This window comes from Garra rufa, chromosome 10, assembly GCF_049309525.1.
Source record: "Garra rufa chromosome 10, GarRuf1.0, whole genome shotgun sequence".
Classification (NCBI taxonomy): Eukaryota; Metazoa; Chordata; class Actinopteri; order Cypriniformes; family Cyprinidae; genus Garra; species Garra rufa.
Window position 1 is genome coordinate 35,272,149 of NC_133370.1, and position 19,320 is coordinate 35,291,468.

General features: G+C 45.9%; 1 protein-coding gene across 1 annotated transcript; it reads left to right on the forward strand.

Moving 5' to 3' along the window:
• Positions 1–9,822: 9,822 nt before the first annotated feature.
• Positions 9,823–11,478, forward strand: LOC141344559 (paraneoplastic antigen Ma1 homolog). Its single transcript, XM_073849439.1, has one exon. The coding sequence runs from the start codon at positions 9,823–9,825 to the stop codon at positions 11,476–11,478; it is 1,656 nt and encodes a 551-aa protein (XP_073705540.1).
• The last annotated feature ends 7,842 nt before the right edge of the window (positions 11,479–19,320 follow it).

Here is a 19,320-nt window from a genome sequence, read left to right on the forward strand (position 1 = left end):
AATACAAAAATACAAAAGAAAAAAATGTCCAAACCAATATAAGAGTAACAATTTAATTGATGTTCAACAAATAATTTTTTTTTTATATAATACAGGGAAGCAAATGATAAAGCTCGGCTTATTGAATATCAGGTCCCTTTCTACAAAATAACTTTTTATGAATAATATGATTGCTGATCATAACCTAGATGTGCTCTGTTTGACAGAAACTAGGCTAAAACCAGATGATGAGTCTACCCCCCAAGATTACTGTTATAAACGTGAGTCACATCTAAAAGGTAAAGGGGGAGGTGTTTCTACAATTTATAGGAATATTTTCAGTGTTTCTAAGAGAACGGGCTTCAAGTAAAACTCTTTGAAGTAATGGTGCTTCATATAACATTATCCAGAAAAACAAGTGTTAATGTTAAATCCCTGTGACGTTTGTACTGGCTACTGTATAAAGGCCACCAGGACACCATACAGACTTTATTAAAGAATTTGCAGATTTTCTGTCTGAGTTAGTTTTGGCTGCAGATAAAGTCTTAATAGTGGGTTATTTTAATATCCATGTTGATAACACGTGTCAGGACCTACTCATTATCAAAATCATAATCTAGATTTAATACTGTTACATGGAATTGATGTTAGTGACGTTGAAATTCTGCAGCAAAGCGATGACATCTCTGATCATTTCCTAGTCTTGTGTATAATCCAGATAGATAAAACTGTAAATTTAACTCCTTGATACAAGAATGGTAGAACCATCACTTCTACTACAAAAAACTGCTTTGTAAGTAATCTTCCTAAATTATCTGAATTCCTCAGCATATCTAATAGTTCAGAAAAACTTGATGATATAACAGAAACTATGGACTCTATCTTTGCTAGCACTTTAGATACGGTTGATCCTTTACGCTTAAGAAAAGTTAAGGAAAACAGTCCGACACCATGGTATAACGAGCACACTCATGCCCTAAAGAGAGCAGCCCAGAAAATGGAGCACAGCTGGAGGAAAACTAAACTAGAGGTTTTTCGGACTGCCGGGTGTGAACATACCCGATCATATAGAAAAGCATTAAAAACTGCTAGATCTAATTACTTTTCATCTCTTTTAGAATAAAACAAACATAACTATAGGTATTTATTCAATGCAGTGGCTAAATGAATGAAAAATAAAGCACCAACAGAGACATTTCCCAACAGCACAGCAGATCTTATGAACTACTTTACTTCCAAGATCGATACTATTAGAGATAAAATTGTAACCATGCAGCCGTCAGCAGTGTCACCTCAGATAGTGTGCTATAGATCTCCTGAAGAACAATTCCACTCGTTCTGTACTATAGGAGAAGAAGAATTGTATAAACTTGTTAAATCATCTAAACTAACAACATGTATGTTAGACCCTATTCCATCTAAGCTACTAAAAGAGATGCTTCTAGAAGTCATAGGCTACGTTTACATTAATCCGGATACATTTGAAAACGGAGTTTTCATTTTAAAACGCTCTCTGTCCACACTAGCGTTTCCAAGCGTTTTCCAAAAGTTTCTCATCCACACTGAACCGTAGAAAAACATCAAATTCGCCTTACTACGCATGCGTAAAGCCTCCAAAATTATACAGACGTAATAAGTTTTCACGCAATTCTTCTGGCGGTATAATTTACGGAAATATCTCATCATCCACTGATGCGTCTATATCGCGCTCATTCATATTTTATCTGAAAAGCAGTTGTCGTCATGTTTTGCTGGACAGCAACTGTGAGTAAATTTTCTGTCATCATTTTAGGACTGTAATTTGAAGAGTGTACAAGGTAAATCTCTGTAGCAGCAAAGTGACACAGGCACAATTACTGGTGTAAACATAGATATCTATTGGTACAATATGCGTCACATGACTATAAATATGCGTCATCGTTTTCAAAAGCCTCCGTTTTCACAGTCCACACTACAATGTGTAAACGGCGTTTTCAAATTTATCCACTTTGGCCGGAGTTTTTAGAAATAATCGTTTTCTGTGATAAAAACGGGGTTTTCGTGTAAATGAGAGGCCAAACCGCAGGGAAATATCTGCGTCTTCCCTTCGTGTAAACGGGGCCATAGATCCTCATTGTCATTAGGATATGTCCCCAAAACCTTCAAACTGGCTGTTATTAAGCCTCTCATTAAAAATACACAACCTGACCCCAACAAAATAATTAACTACAGACCAATCTTGAATCTCCCTTTTCTGTCAAAGATACTAAAGTAGTATCCTCACAATTATGTTCCTTCTTACAAAAATTGGTATCTGTAAAGATTTCCAGTCAGGATTCAGACCGAATCATAGTACTGAGACTGCTCTTTGTAGTATTTCTGTATGTCTTATGATCTTTAACATACATGCTCGTAGAGACGCTAGCAGACGGGAATGTTTGAACACTCACAAGCTGTTTATTATTGCTTCCATCACCTGTGGTTGCATACTATCATAATGCTATACATGGGAGGAGCATCCACCAAATACATTACATCACTTCTTTTCCTTTTTTTTTTTTAGACTATACAGCTTTGCAACTTGTAATACACACATTATCTTTTGTTTCCTACAGTATGATAACAAAACATTATCTTTAACTCTTGTAGAATATTCTCTGAAGAACTCCATCTCTGAGTAACATGAACACTTTACATTGAAAGTCCGAACAGTCTTTGTTTTTGAAACAGTGCAACTTTTTAAGTACACTACACAGTCTACCTAAACATAGTCAGAGAGGTAGGCAGGAGGCCTACGGTTATGCCTAACAGGATATCTCTGAGGGACTGTGCATGAGTCAGGTTCTTCTGTCTCATTTTCAAGTCCAAGCTCAAACAAAAGATCTGGTGTCTCCTGGTTGAGTCTCTTAAAAAATGAACAGTTCCTTGTAATGGAGTGTCCATGTCCTTCTGCAGTTACCATTGTACCTTTGACTTTGGTGACTGTAAGTGGCTTTACGTTGTATGGTGTAGTTAATTTGTTCCCCTTTTGTTGCCGACACAACACTGTGTCACCTGGTTTGATGTTGATATGTAAGGCATGTCTTCGGATGTCAGAAAAGGCTTCATTTTATTCTTTGCCCTTTTGTCTTTTGCACGGATGTCATCATCAACATTGATGGTGCTTGAAGTAGCTATGGGAATTTTTGTACGCACCTTCCTGTTGAAGATCAACTCAGCAGGCGAAGTCCCTGTTGTGCAGTGAGGTGTGGATCTGTACTCGCGAAGGAAGACGTTTAACTGTTGTTTCCACGGGATACCTTGAGTGTGTGCAGTTCAGATGGCTTTTCCTAGAGTGTGCATGAACCGCTCTGCCGTAGCGTTTGCTTGTGGCCAGAAAGGAGTTATCTTCCTATGATGGAATCCAAAGCAATCAGCAAACTGTGTGAACAAACTGCTGTTGAAGGGAGGGCCATTGTCAGTTTTAAGCACACTGGGAATTCCGAACATAGAAAAAACATCATCAAGAACGGGTATTACCGCGGTCGTTGAAGTACTGTGAAGAATTTTAACCACAGGATAACGTGTGTAGTCATCTATAACGACCAACAGATACTCCCCGGATGGTAACGCTCCGTAGAAATCTGAAATTGACATACTCCTCTGCTAATTTAGATGCCCTTGTATTGTGTTTTGTATCTAAAGATATAGGATGTTTGGACATGAAGTCAGCAGGATTGTCAGTTCCTTTCCTATACTCAATTCTGAACTGGTATGGCTGGAGTCTGAGACCCCACCTTTCAATTCGAACTGGTGGCTTTGATCTTGGATTATTTGATATCGGTTCTAGGGGCTTGTGGTCAGTTACTAGAGTAAAAGGATGTCCCTAAAGATACAAGTGAAAATGTTCACAGCTCCATACAATAGCTAGAGCTTCGCATATTGTTTTTCAACGTCACTGAGTGCACGACTGGCGTATGCAATGATGCATTTTTGTCCATTTTGCATTTAAGACAAAATAGCACCGAGGCCAACCGGGCTAGCACACTCAAAAAAGTCAACTAGCCACTTGTTTGATTTGCAAAATACAAATATGTCTGATTAATACGATTATAAAGAGTTTACTTCTGTTAAATGATTGATTCTTGTTCTTTGTAACTAAATTAAGAAATAATCAAATGAATTAGATCAGCACTTGTTGATTCAATGAGCCCGAGTCGCTTCTTATCAACAACTCTCTCTGATGAGTCACTGCGCATGCTCAGCACTGCGACGGAATCACGTGGGTACAGACAGCTGGAAGAAGAGGAGTTGTGTGAGCGCCAGCGGTTTGAGCTGCTGCGTTTAAATGTTCTTCATCTTTGATATTGAGGGTAGGCATGGGCCGGTATAAGATTCTGGTATAATAACCTTGGATAAAAATATCACGGTTTCACGGTATCATGGTATTTTAATTACTGCTCTACAATGTTATATTTAAATGTCTGGGTAAAAAAAAACAACTTTTTTTTTTTTCAACTGAACACAGTATATTTTATTTTAGGAAACATATAGAACATTTTGTAACATTGAACATCAGGCAAAATAATTAAAATAAATAATTGAATCTTCTTAATTCAATTAAATTTCAGTCAATTGTGTGAGCCTAAACCTGCAGCTCAACAATAATCCACATCAATAAACATAAATAAAATTTTCAAAAACAAATCCTTCTAAATGGAAAAAATGCAATCACTAATCAAAACAAAAATATTACCATTAGTGACAGTTCCAAAAATGAAACAAACACTGTGAGTGATTTTGAAAAGATGTTAAAGGTGCACTGTGTAATATTTAAGATGATCTTTAGACAGAGGTGCAATATAATATACATAACTATGTTTTCAGGGGTGCATAAAGACCTTACTTAATGAACCATTATGTTTTTATTAACTTAGAATTATCAGCTTGCGAAAAAACACTGACACAATGATGAACAAGTAACAGTAATATCCACAATAACATTGTTTTATTGAATGATTAAGTAAATATAATTCCTTAAATTATGTTTTAAAAGAAATCTCACTATTTGTTGCTGTCAAAAACAGCGAGATTTCAATCCTGTATCGGCTTCAGTAGTTCTGTAAAGAATGAATGAATGAATGAATGATGCATTTATAAAGCGCTTTCATTGTGTATTGCCGTACACCCAAAGCGCTTTACAATCATATAGGGGATCTCTCCTCAACCATCACCAGTGTGCAGCATCCACTTGGAGGGGTGAGCGGTGGACTGTTGCAATTCACAACCTCGCCGCTAGATGCCGCAAAAATCTACACACTGCACCTTTAACGTGGCAGAAGGCTTAAAAGCAAAGACGTGATTTCACCTTAACTTAGTTGTTGAACTAATGTTCAATCACAGAAACATAACGTTAGTACATATAGTCTGCTATTCCCCACTCTGTAAAGTAACGTGCAAGAGGAAATTAGTTGATGTTAGCTAATGTTTATTAATTAGCCAGCGACTCTTTTTAAACATGAGGTCGGTTGACCTTCCTCTTCCAAGCCGTGGCCGTCAGAATTTTTGCGGTACCCAAAAAAATCCCACACAGCTGACTTGGTCTTTTTTGACGGGGGAAAAGTTGTGGGGGTTCACCTCCTTCAGCTGTCCTGAACTTATATTACTGCTGAGTCTCACTGACTGCAGACCACGTGCACAATCACAGACAAGCGCCTGCCAGCACTAACCGCTGGGGGAGGGGCTGCATTGTTTTCGCTGCAGGTTAGGGGTGGGCAATACTGCAAATTTTGGTATCGATCCGATACCAAGTAAATACAGGGCCAATATCGCCGATACTGATACCAATTGTCATGTATCTGGTCTATCCTGTCATCATGTACTCTTGCACTACACTTCATGGACTTCATTCCCCACAAGCCACTGCTCTAATCACTGCATTCACCTGCTCTAAATTTACTGATTACTGCTCACAGCTGCACCTCATCACACTGTCTGCATTTAAGCCACTCACACACACAGCCACCTTGCGAAGTCTTATTGTTCCTTCTGGTCTTTATTTCCGAGCGTTTATTCCCGTGTTTGATTTCCTGTGTTTGATTCCTGGACTACTCCCCGTGTTTTGATTCTAGCTGCCAGCCCCGACCTTCTGCCTGTGTTTGACCACGATTTCTGCCTGCCCCTTTGTGTTTGTTTGTTTGTTTGAATAAATGCTGCGAATGGATCCGAACGTCTCTGACCCTTCCTTGTTACAGAAGACTTCGCCGATACAAGGATCCAGCGGCTTTATTCGTCAGCAGAACGACCACCCAAGAATGGATCTATCAGGAAGACTGTCCAATCCAGTAAGTTTGCTCTGCTCCATTTTTCAAGATGGCCGTCCCATTGAGGATTATGTGGAGAAATTCATTGCTTATAGTTACCTGGCACCTTGCGATGAAACTATGCTCAAGGAATGTTTTTGGAGCGGATTGGACACTGAGATCAGTTTGAACTTACCTGAGGAAGACCCCAGTTGGACCCTCACACAGTATATAGATTTTGTTTTGCTGTTTTGTGAATCTCCGTTTACTGTGGGTGAGGTAGAGCCTGTTCACAAGATGGCTGCCACGCCAGGGCTACTGCACAAGGTGGCTGCCACCACGCCCAAATTTGCACCCAAGACTTATCAAAGACTAATGTCTAGCGTGGAGGACCCTCCGCTGCTGTCGGCTCGAGCAGCTGGTCTCCCAACCAGCCTTCCAGAGCCTCTGCTGGTTCAGCCCAGCCTTCCAGAACCTCCGCTGGTTCAGCCCAGCCTTCCAGAGTCTCCGCTGGTCCCGCCCGGCCTTCCAGAGTCTCCGCTGGTCCCGCCCGGCCTTCCAGAGTCTCCGCTGGTCCCGCCCGGCCTTCCAGAGTCTCCGCTGGTCCCGCCCGGCCTTCCAGAGTCCCTGCTGGTTCCGCCCGGCCTTCCAGAGTCTCCGCTGGTCCCGCCCGGCCTTCCAGAGTCTCCGCTGGTCCCGCCCGGCCTTCCAGAGTCTCCGCTGGTCCCGCCCGGCCTTCCAGAGTCTCCGCTGGTCCCGCCCGGCCTTCCAGAGCCTCCGCTGGTCCCGCCCGGCCTTCCAGAGCCTCCGCTGGTCCCGCCCGGCCTTCCAGAGCCTCCGCTGGTTCCGCCCAGCCTTCCAGAGCCTCCGCTGGGTCCATCCAGTCGTCCTGAGATTCCTGTCTGCCCGGTTCTGGTCACGGAGCTCATGCATGGACTGTTCCCACCCACCCTCCCTGCTGCTCCAGTCCCGCCACCTCTGTCTCCTGACAGTCCCTCTGCTCACCCACATCCCACCTTCGGTGCAGAGGACTTGCCGTGGGACTGCCAGTCTCCATCGGTGTCCAGACTGAAGGATCCCTCACCATCACCTCCAGTCTCAGAGTCCTGGACTCCACCTCGGCCCTCCGACCCTGCGGCTCCACCCCGGCTCTGTGCTCCCTCGTCTCCGTTGTCGGCTGTCGGCCCACCAGCTCCTCCGGGCTCCATCGTCTCTCCGGCTCCGCCCCGGTCAGTCGTCGCCCCACCTTCGCCTCTGGACTCTACTCCTCCGGCTGCGCCTCGTCACTCCGTCCTGCCGGCTCTGTGGACCTCCTCCCTCCCGTGGGCACAGCCTCGATCCTCTGTCACTCCGGCTCCGCCGCGTACCTCCGGACCTCCATCTCCGCCGGGGTCGCCAGAGCCTTGGGTTCCGCCTTGGTCCTCCGGATCCTCTGTGTCGCCCAGGACCATCGACTCTCCAGTTTCGCCTCGGGCTCCACCGGCTCCACCTCCATCGGTCGGCCCCAGGCAGGAGCCAACCCTTCCTCCATCATGGCTTCTCCCTCCGTCGTCTCCGCCTCAGTTCGTGGTTCCAGTACCCCTACATGGACCTGGCCCTCCATCCCTCCCCCTGTTCCGCCTTCGCTCCACCACCCTCCAGGTTGTATTATGTGGTTAGAGCGTCTGGAAGCCGCTCCTTGGGAAGGGGCTCTGTCATGTATCTGGTCTATCCTGTCATCATGTACTCTTGCACTACACTTCATGGACTTCATTCCCCACAAGCCACTGCTCTAATCACTGCATTCACCTGCTCTAAATTTACTGATTACTGCTCACAGCTGCACCTCATCACACTGTCTGCATTTAAGCCACTCACACACACAGCCACCTTGCGAAGTCTTATTGTTCCTTCTGGTCTTTATTTCCGAGCGTTTATTCCCGTGTTTGATTTCCTGTGTTTGATTCCTGGACTACTCCCCGTGTTTTGATTCTAGCTGCCAGCCCCGACCTTCTGCCTGTGTTTGACCACGATTTCTGCCTGCCCCTTTGTGTTTGTTTGTTTGTTTGAATAAATGCTGCGAATGGATCCGAACGTCTCTGACCCACCTTGTGACACCAATACCGATACTTTTTCCTTTCAAAAACATAAATTTAAATGACCAATTACACTTTGTGTATTAACAATAACTATGTTGATATGACTAAAATATTATATTATATATCTATCTATTAGGGGTGTGCAAAGCAGCCGGTATTTGTATCTGTATTTGTATTTGTTGAGGGGGGAAAAGTATTTGTATTTGTATTTGTATTTGTATTCGAGTAACTTTCAAAATAGGTGTAAAATCCTGTTTTTTTTTTTTGTGCGTTACACTTATAATTTGCGTTATAGTGTAAGTATTCTTTAATTATATCCATTATAATAATTATGTATATGCAATATTGGTTGATGTAACATGGAACGCCATTGAAAAGAAAATAACATAACAGCCATTACCTCATCCAGGTGTAACCCAGTGGAAATGGGGTAATATAACAAATGAGTCATAAGTCAGCAATTTATTAAGTTTATTTATTTTCATTTTGTATATTTTTGCCAGTTCTGTAAAAAAATATATATACTGTTCTTGTCACTACAAATGTAAAATGTTTACTTTATTTAATTAAGTGAAAGTAGGCTCACGGGTCGTAAAGTGAAAGTGCCGAAGAAGAAGGAATGACGTGGAACTGGAGGAAGATAGGCAGTGCGCAGAGAGAATGAGAAATAGAAACAGGAATATGTGAATAACATTTCCGAAGTGATAACTGATAGATTAGGGTGACAAATCCTCACGAACTATCGGATTACATCACAACGCTGGATAGTGCTTTGACTAAAAGCTCAGATCGGGTGATTTACAGACAGTTGGGAGTTTACCGCTAGCTGTTGGCTGCTAGCGCGAGTGCTTCGTGGGAGGAGAGACTGTACACGTTTGTTGACTAAACAGACTCAACGTGCATATAGGTTTGTGCGCCTGGATGAAAGCGAGCGCTGCAACAAGGCGGAGAGCGCGCTGGCAAATCGGCGGCGACGGTGCTATTGCATAATACCTGTGCGGTGAGCTAATTCCTTTTATTTATTTTGTTTGCTCCCAGGAGTGAAGTAGCCACGAGTTTACGCTACCACGAACCCAAGCTTCGATCCAGGCCTGCAACGTGAACAGTATTTAATTTAATTTCAGCCGGCTGTTATTCTATATAGGACTAGAAAAGAAATACACAGTCAATTGTCTTTTGATTATTTTCCAACTCATATTTTTGTGTTTACTATTCTATTTTACATTCAGTAAAGCATTTCTCCATTTACTTAAACTGTTGTTGCTAATTCTGTCATTTTATCTATTATTACTACTGTGGGCTTATTTAAGATAACCAGCAACCCGTTTAATATTTTAACCTTATTGGAATAACAGAGATTTGAGTGTACGTCAGATTTTAAAAGAACTCAGGTTTGCCTTCCCCCATAAGGATATTAATGGGGGCGCTACAGAAAATGGAGGCACCGCTGGGATAAGGGTTTCTGATTTGTCAGTTTGGTGGTGTGTGTCCATAGCAAAAATAGAATGCCAGACAGATCAGAGCTAGTTGCTGAGCTTAAAGGATGGTGCCGTGGCGAGGGTCTAGATGAAGCTCACTCGCTTATGGTTATGGTACCTGAGGACGTTGAGATCGCTAAGATAGATGATACATTGCATACTGTGAAATGTCTTGGCCGTGTTCGTGTACGAGGAAGGACATTTAGTGTCAAGCATAACAGGATTATGGCTTTATGTGAGTGTAAAGAACAGCTGAAAGCTGAAACTGTTCCACCTGAGATATTGCCCATCAGTGGTGGAGAGGCTTGGCCTGTTGTAATAATTGATGAAGCCCCTACCTCTGCTGATGAGTTTAGCAGCAAACTTTTAAGGCTATTGCAGGCAGAAGGTAAGACGGTGGAAGACCTTCGTGATTTTTTTCCGAGTTCCGTACCATCTACCAGCACTCCAGACGTTTTGCAGATAGTGGGTAACCTGTTGGAAAAAACAGCAAAGCCGTCATTCGATATGGGTAGCTATCACCGTCTTCGTCTCTTTTCTGGGGTGTTGCCCACTCCGTGTGGAGAAGAGCAGTTTGATAATTGGCTAGAGCAAGCCCAATTAATGGTTGAGGAAAGTGAATGTGGAGAGAAAGAGAAGAGACACAGATTAATGGAGAGTCTTAAAGGGCCAGCGCTTGAAATAGTTAAGTCTGCAAGAGTCACTAATCCTGAGGTAAGTGCTGCAAAGTGCTTAGAAGCTCTTGAGAATGCTTCTGGGACGGCAGAGTCTGGCGAAGACTTATATTTTGCATTTCGTATGATGCGACAGCAGCCAACGGAGAAGTTGTCTGAGTTTCTGAGGCGGCTAGAACAGTTATTAGTCAAAGTGGTGCAGCAAGGAGGTATTTCCGCCACTGACATGGATAGAGCTAGGTTACAACAAGTATTAAGAGGGGCTATTGCTTCCGATTTCATGTTGGTCAATCTTCGCTTGAGAGAGAGAAGAGAGAAACCACCTTCTTTCCTTCAGCTATTAAAGGAGGTAATGTTGGAGGAGGAATATGAGGCTTCAAGGAAAAAGGTTAATCCCTTTGTACAGTGTCTTCAAGCAGAACAGGAAATAGATGTTAAACATGCTGAGATTCAGAGTATAAAGGCTGAGGTGAAGGAGCTTAAAACTATGGTTGCCTCTGTCGTAAGGAAATCCACCCCTGTAGCACAGGAGTGTGTTGAAGAAAAGCCTGTAACAGTTACACACTGTCAGACTCCTCTTGATTCTGAACTGATAGCCTTAAAGAAACAGGTGAAAAGGTTACAACAGAAAGTTATGAACAGAGAGATTGAATCTGATGTCACAGTTTCAAAAGTTGAAGTGGCAGCCAAAAAACCACAACCGCAAAAGCCTTCAGAGGAACAGTTCTGCTATCGGTGTGGAGAAAATGGGCATTTTGCCAATAGATGTCCAAACCCAGAGAACCTGAGCAAAGTGATTACTAGACTGATTCATTCTTTAAAACTCAGTAGGCAAGAGCAGCAGATAGGTGGTGGTGCTAACTCAAAAGTTGACTGTTCTGTAAAGAGAAGTCTGGTGAAAGCAGAGAATTCTGTTGCCATCCCAGACGGGTTAGTGGGTCCCCCTAGCCTGATCCCATTGAAGGTTAACGGACACCCCTGCAAGGCATTGCTTGACAGTGGTTCCTAGGTGACCATTATTTTTGAACAGTGGTATCAGGAACACATATCGGATGTCCCAATACAACCGGTGTCAGGCCTAGCCTTGTGGGGGTTGAGTAAATCGGACGTCAGTTACCCCTATCGGGGTTATGTGGTGATAGACCTAGAATACCCTGAGGTAGTACATTATATGGGTTCGTGGAAATTTCCCCATTCATTTAAATTGCCATTGGGCAAATAGTGGTTCGGTGGGACCGTAGTGTGGATTTGGATCCCGTTTGCAGATTATTTAACTGGCCAACGGGACGTTTCGACTTACTTTTTTTTCCGTTGGGGTAGTCGGGACCAATAGGGCTGCGGACGCCTCTAGGGGGCGATGAGCCCCCACTGGCCTACCCCCCACTGCCCCAGCCCTCCCCCCCCACTGTCCTTGAACCTATTATTCGTCCATTTTCCATTGCTTTGCAAGGCAAAGTGGGGAATTTGCTCCCACGAACCTACTATTTGTCCATTTCTCATTTGAGTGAATGACTGCGGTGGGGGTCTTCGTCCCAGCGACCCTCTATTTGTCCACAGCCCTACCGGTTTGATGGGGGGACCCCCGTCCCACGAACCCACTATTTGTCCATTTGCCCATTATTGTTACGGAACGGCCGCGGAACCCCCCGGGACCCCCTCCCCGGCCACTAGCCCCGCCCCCAAGGTCCCACGAACCCACTATTTGTCCATTTGCCCATTATTTTTACGGAACGTCCCCGGAACCCCCCGGGACCCCCTCCCCGGCCACGAGCCCCGCCCTCGAGGTCCCACGAACCTACTATTTGTCCATTTCTCATTTGAGTGAATGACTCCGGTGGGGGTCTTCGTCCCAGCGATCCTCTATTTGTCCACAGCCCTACCGGTTTGATGGGGGGACCCCCGTCCCACGAACCCACTATTTGTCCATTTGCCCATTATTGTTACGGAACGTCCCCGGAACCCCCCGGGACCCCCTCCCCGGCCACGAGCCCCGCCCCCAAGGTCCCACGAACCCACTATTTGTCCATTTGCCCATTATTGTTACGGAACGTCCCCGGAACCCCCCGGGACCCCCTCCCCGGCCACTAGCCCCGCCCCCAAGGTCCCACGAACCCACTATTTGTCCATTTGCCCATTATTGTTACGGAACGTCCCCGGAACCCCCCGGGACCCCCTCCCCGGCCACTAGCCCCGCCCCCAAGGTCCCACGAACCCACTATTTGTCCATTTGCCCATTACTGTTACGGAACGCCCGCGGAACCCCACGGAACCTCCTCCCCGGCCACGAGCCCCGCCCCCCTGGTCCCACGAACCCACTATTTGTCCATTTGCAGCTATTTTTGTAGTTCCAAGACGAAAGGTCATAGGGACCCAGGATTTGAGATTTGAGCATCTCGGGGACCCCACGCTCAGGCCCCCGAAGCACGAGCCCATAGCACCACGGGAAAAAAAGTGCGTCATCCTAGGGCCCCGCGCTTTCGGGGGCACGCTCGGGGAGGCCCCGGGAGCCGCCGTGCCGAGTTTCGTGCTCCTGGGACGTTTCTGAAAAAATCCCACCTGCAATTTATTTGAATGGGTTCGGCCTAACGGGTTCGTGGACACGCTTCCGAAAGGGCCGATCGAGCTGAAATCGAAACCGTTGGCTCGAGGGGACCCCCTCGACCGGTCGCCAAAGTCTCGCGAACGTACGACCTTCTTTAGGGGTCAAAAGGTCAAAAAAGGGAGCGCGCGTCCACCAAACCTCTACGCGTTTAAATGGGAAGCGGGACGTCCCCAGTTCTGAGACGATGGGTGGTAGGAACCCGAGATTTGAGATTCTGGCATCTCGGGGGCCCCTCGCTCAGGCCCCCGAAGCAGGAGCCCATCGGACCGCGGGAAAAAAAGCGCGTCGTCCTAGGGCCACGCGCTTTCGGAGCCTCGCTTGGGGGGCCCCCGAGAGCCACCGTGCCGAATTTCGGGTCCCTGGGACGTTTCTGAAAAAATCCCACCTGCCATTTATTTGAATGGGTTCGGCCTAGCGGGTTCGTGGACGTCTCCCGTTCGGACACGCTGGGTCGTAGGGCCACGAGATTCGAGATCTGCGCATCTCTGGGGCCCCTCGATCGCACCCCCGAAGCACGAAGCCCTAGGACCTCGGGAAAAAAAATACCCCTTTGACACTTTGAAATCACTCGAAAGGCTCTGACTGTGTAAGAGTCTAAGAAGACTGAGGGAGATATTTTGTGCAGGAGGCTCTCGATTTTTCCTTCGTCCTAGGGCCTGGCGCTTTTGGCGCCTCGCTCTGGGATGGCCCTGGAGCCACCGTGCCGAATTTCGGGCCCCTGGGACGTTTCTGAAAAAATCCCACCTGCAATTTATTTGAATGGGTTCGGCCTAGCGGGTTCGTGGACACGCTTCCGAAAGGGACGATTGAGCTGAATTCGAAACCTTCGGCTCGAGGGGACCTCCTCGACCGGTCGGAAAAGTCCTGTGACCGTACGGCCTTTTTTAGGGGTCAAAAGGTCAAAAAAGGGAGCGCGCGTCCACCAAACCTGTACGCGTATAAATTGGAAGTGGGACGTCCCCCGTTCTGAGACGATGGGTGGTAGGGACCCGAGATTTGAGATTCTGGCATCTCGGGGGCCCCTCGCTCAGGCCCCCGAAGCACGAAACCATCGGACCGCGGGAAAAAAAACGTGTCGTCCTAGGGCTCCGCGCTTTCGGCGCCTAGCTCGGGGGGCCCCCGAGAGCCACCGTGCCGAGTTTCGTGATCCTGGGACGTTTCTAAAAAAATCCCACCTGCAATTTATTTGAATGGGTTCGGCCTAGCGGGTTCGTGGACACGCTTCCGAAAGGGACGATTGAGCTGAATTCGAAACCTTCGGCTCGAGGGGACCTCCTCGACCGGCCGGAAAAGTCCTGTGACCGTACGGCCTTTTTTAGGGGTCAAAAGGTCAAAAAAGGGAGCGCGCGTCCACCTGCCATTTATTTGAATGGGTTCGGCCTAGCGGGTTCGTGGACGTCTCCCGTTCGGAGACGCTGGGTCGTAGGGCCACGAGATTCGAGATTTGCGCATCTCTGGGGCCCCTCGATCGCACCCCCGAAGCACGAAGCCCTAGGACCTCGGGAAAAAAATACCCCTTTGACACTTTGAAATCAGTCGAAAGCCTCTGACTGTGTAAGAGTCTAAGAAGACTGAGGGAGATATTTTGTTCAGGAGGCTCTCGATTTTTCCTTCGTCCTAGGGCCTGGCGCTTTTGGCGCCTCGCTCTGGGATGGCCCTGGAGCCACCGTGCCGAATTTCGGGCCCCTGGGACTTTTCTGAAAAAATCCCACCTGCAATTTATTTGAATGGGTTCGGCCTAGCGGGTTCGTGGACACGCTTCCGAAAGGGACGATTGAGCTGAATTCGAAACCTTCGGCTCGAGGGGACCTCCTCGACCGGTCGGAAAAGTCCTGTGACCGTACGGCCTTTTTTAGGGGTCAAAAGGTCAAAAAAGGGAGCGCGCGTCCACCTGCCATTTATTTGAATGGGTTCGGCCTAGCGGGTTCGTGGACGTCTCCCGTTCGGAGACGCTGGGTCGTAGGGCCACGAGATTTGAGATTTGCGCATCTCTGGGGCCCCTCGATCGCACCCCCGAAGCACGAAGCCCTAGGACCTCGGGGAAAAAAATACCCCTTTGACACTTTGAAATCTCTCGAAAGGCTCTGACGGTTTAAGAGTCTAAGAGGACTGAGGGAGATATTTTGTGCAGGAGGCTCTCGATTTTTCCTTCGTCCTAGGGCCTGGCGCTTTTGGCGCCTCGCTCTGGGATGGCCCTGGAGCCACCGTGCCGAATTTCGGGCCCCTGGGACGTTTCTGAAAAAATCCCACCTGCAATTTATTTGAATGGGTTCGGCCTAGCGGGTTCGTGGACACGCTTTCGAAAGGGCCGATCGAGCTGAAATCGAAACCTTTGGCTCGAGGGGACCCCCTCAGCCAGTAGCCAAAGTCCTGCGACCGTACGTCCTTCTTTAGGGGTCAAAAGGTCAAAAAAGGGAGCGCGCGTCCACCAAACCTGTACGCGTTTAAATGGGAAGTGGGACGTCCCCCGTTCTGAGACGATGGGCGGTAGGAACTCGAGATTTGAGATTCTGGCATCTCGGGGGCCCCTCGCTCAGGCCCCCAAAGCACGAAACCATCGGACCTCGGGAAAAAAAGCGCGTCGTCCTAGGGCCCCGCGCTTTCGGCGTCTCGCTCGGGGGGCCCCCGAGAGCCGCCGTGCCGAGTTTCGTGCTCCTGGGACGTTTCTGAAAAAATACCACCTGCAATTTATTTGAATGGGTTCGGCCTAGCGGGTTCGTGGACGTCCCCCGTTTGGAGACGGTGGATCGTGGGGCAACGAGATTCGAGATTCTCGCATCTCTGGGGCCCCTCACTGGCGCCCCCAAAGCACAAAGCCCTAGGACCTTGTGTTTTTATCAGCAATACTGGGATGTTTATATACATGACGAAATGTCCATTTCCAATTTATTCAGCGGGCCCTTCATAATGCTCCCGTGGACATTCATTTTTATGCAAATTCTACAGTATTTTGAGACAAAACTTACATAAATGGATTCCACTGAGTGTGCTGAGTACAGTAGAGGTGTTTTCATCAACAAAATTGCACATACTTATTAAAAAATACACTTTATTGAAGTGTCCACGGAAGCAGTATGTCAGGCCCGTCAAATAAGTTCAGCGTGGACAAAAAAATTGGGTGTCCGTATCTCCGGCCCCCGGGGGGGTAGGGACTTGGGGCAGGTGGCATCGGAAAGAGGTCCACGTGGTCTAATAATACCCTGAGATTGGTGGAGTTTGCCCCCGTTTTGGGTGAGTTACAGCCGGTCAAATTTTGGTACTTTTTGTCTTTGGGGATCCGTATCTCAGGCCCCCGGGGGCCTATCGACTCGGGAGTGGTGGCGTCAAACATGGCCCCTCGAGGGCTACAAACGAGCCGAGTTTCAAGTCTCTGGGACATGTCCTTCCGTTTGACCCCCTTAACTCTGGGGGGCCGTATCTCCGGCCCCCGGGGGCCAATCGACTCCGGACAAGTGGCGTTCGGTAGGCCTAGGGACGGTTCAACTTTGACCCAAATTTCTTTAAGATTGCCCCCGTATTGGGTGAGTTATGGCCGGTCAAAATTTGGGACTTTTCACATAAGGAAACGTCCATTTCCAATTTATTCAGCGGGCCCTCCATAATGCTCCCGTGGACATTAATTTCTATGCAAATTCTACAGTATTTTGAGATAAAACTTACATAAATGGATTCCACTGAGTGTGCTGAGTACAGTAGATGTGTTTTTATCAACAATATTGGTGATGTTTATGTACATGACGAAATGTCCATTTCCAATTTATTCAGGCCCGTCAAATAAATTGGAAATGGACATGCACCATATGTGGTGAAATACTCGAAAACTCAACGTGAAATCCCCAATTTTCTTCATTTGTATGCAAATTCTACAGTATTATGACATGAAACTCACATAAACGGATTCCAATGAGTGTACTGAGTACAGTAGATGTGTTTTTATCAACAATATTGGTGATGTTTATGTACCTGACGAAATGTCCATTTCCAATTTATTCAGCGGGCCCTCCATAATGCTCCCGTGGACATTCATTTCTATGCAAATTCTACAGTATTATGACATGAAACTCACATAAACGGATTCCAATGAGTGTACTGAGTACAGTAGATGTGTTTTTATCAACAATATTGGTGATGTTTATGTACATGACAAAATGTCCATTTCCAATTTATTCAGCCCCGTCAAATAAGTTGTGGGTGGACATGCACCATATGTGGTGAAATACTCGAAAACTCAACGTGAAATCCCCAATTTTCTTCATTTGTATGAAAATTATACAGTATTATGACATGAAACTCACATAAACGGATTCCAATGAGTGTGCTGAGTACAGTAGATGTGTTTTTATCAACAATATTGGTGATGTTTATGTACATGACAAAATGTCCATTTCCAATTTATTCAGCCCACGTCAAATAAATTGGAAATGGACATGCACCATATGTGGTGAAATTACCGAAAATCCACAATTTAAAATCCACAATTTTGTTCATTTGTATGCAAATTATACAGTATTATGACATGAAACTCACATAAACGGATTCCAATGAGTGTGCTGAGTACAGTAGATGTGTTTTTATCAACAATATTGGTGATGTTTATGTACATGACAAAATGTCCATTTCCAATTTATTCAGCCCCGTCAAATAAGTTGTGGGTGGACATGCACCATATGTGGTGAAATACTCGAAAACTCAACGTGAAATCCCCAATTTTCTTCATTTGTATGCAAATTATACAGTATTATGACATGAAACTCACATAAACGGATTCCAATGAGTGTACTGAGTACAGTAGATGTGTTTTTATCAACAATATTGGTGATGTTTATGTACATGACAAAATGTCCATTTCCAATTTATTCAGCCCCGTCAAATAAGTTGTGGGTGGACATGCACCATATGTGGTGAAATACTCGAAAACTCAACGTGAAATCCACAATTTTGTTCATTTGTATGCAAATTGTACAGTATTATGACATGAAACTTTCATCATTGGATTCCACTGAGTGTGCTGAGTACAGTAGAGGTGTTTTTTTTTTTTTAAACAATATTGGGATGTTAATTGACATGACAAAATGTCCATTTCCAATTTATTCAGCGGGCCCTTCATAATGCTCCCGTGGACATTCATTTTTATGCAAATTCTACAGTATTTTGAGACAAAATTTACATAAATGGATTCCACTGAGTGTGCTGAGTACAGTAGAGGTGTTTTCATCAACAAAATTGCACATACTTATTAAAAAATACACTTTATTGAAGTGTCCACAGAAGCAGTATGTCAGGCCCGTCAAATAAGTTGAGCGTGGACATAAAATTTGGGGGTCCGTATCTCCGGCCCCCGGGGGGGTAGGGACTTGGGGCAGGTGGCATCGGAAAGAGGTCCACGTGGTCTAATAATACCCTGAGTTTGGTGGAGTTTGCCCCCGTTTTGGGTGTGTTACAGCCGGTCAAATTTTGGTACTTTTTGTCTTTGGGGATCCGTATCTCAGGCCCCCGGGGGCCTATCGACTCGGGAGTGGTGGCGTCAAACACGGCCCCTCGAGGGCTACAAACGAGCCGAGTTTCAAGTCTCTGGGACATGTCCTTCCGTTTGACCCCCTTAACTCTGGGGGGCCATATCTCCGGCCCCCGGGGGCCTATCGACTCGGAACAGGTGGCGTTCGGTAGGCCTAGGGACGGTTCAACTTTGACCCAAATTTCTTTAAGATTGCCCCCGTTTTGGGTGAGTTATGGCCGGTCAAATTTTGGGACTTTTCACATGACGAAACGTCCATTTCCAATTTATTCAGCGGGCCCTCCATAATGCTCCCGTGGACATTCATTTCTATGCAAATTCTACAGTATTATGACATGAAACTTACATCATTGGATTCCACTGAGTGTGCTGAGTACAGTAGATGTTTTTTTATCCAAAATATTGGGATGTATATTGACATGACAAAATGTCCATTTCCAATGTATTCAGGCCCGTCAAATAAATTGGAAATGGACATGCACCATATGTGGTGAAATACTCGAAAACTCAACGTGAAATCCCCAATTTTCTTCATTTGTATGCAAATTCTACAGTATTATGACATGAAACTCACATAAACGGATTCCAATGAGTGTACTGAGTACAGTAGATGTGTTTTTATCAACAATATTGGTGATGTTTATGTACATGACAAAATGTCCATTTCCAATTTATTCAGCCCCGTCAAATAAGTTGTGGGTGGACATGCACCATATGTGGTGAAATACTCGAAA

Excerpts from the sequence above, each read along its gene's own strand:
- LOC141344559 (XM_073849439.1), top strand. The coding sequence starts at position 9,823 with ATGCCAGACAGATCAGAGCTAGTTGCTGAGCTTAAAGGATGGTGCCGT.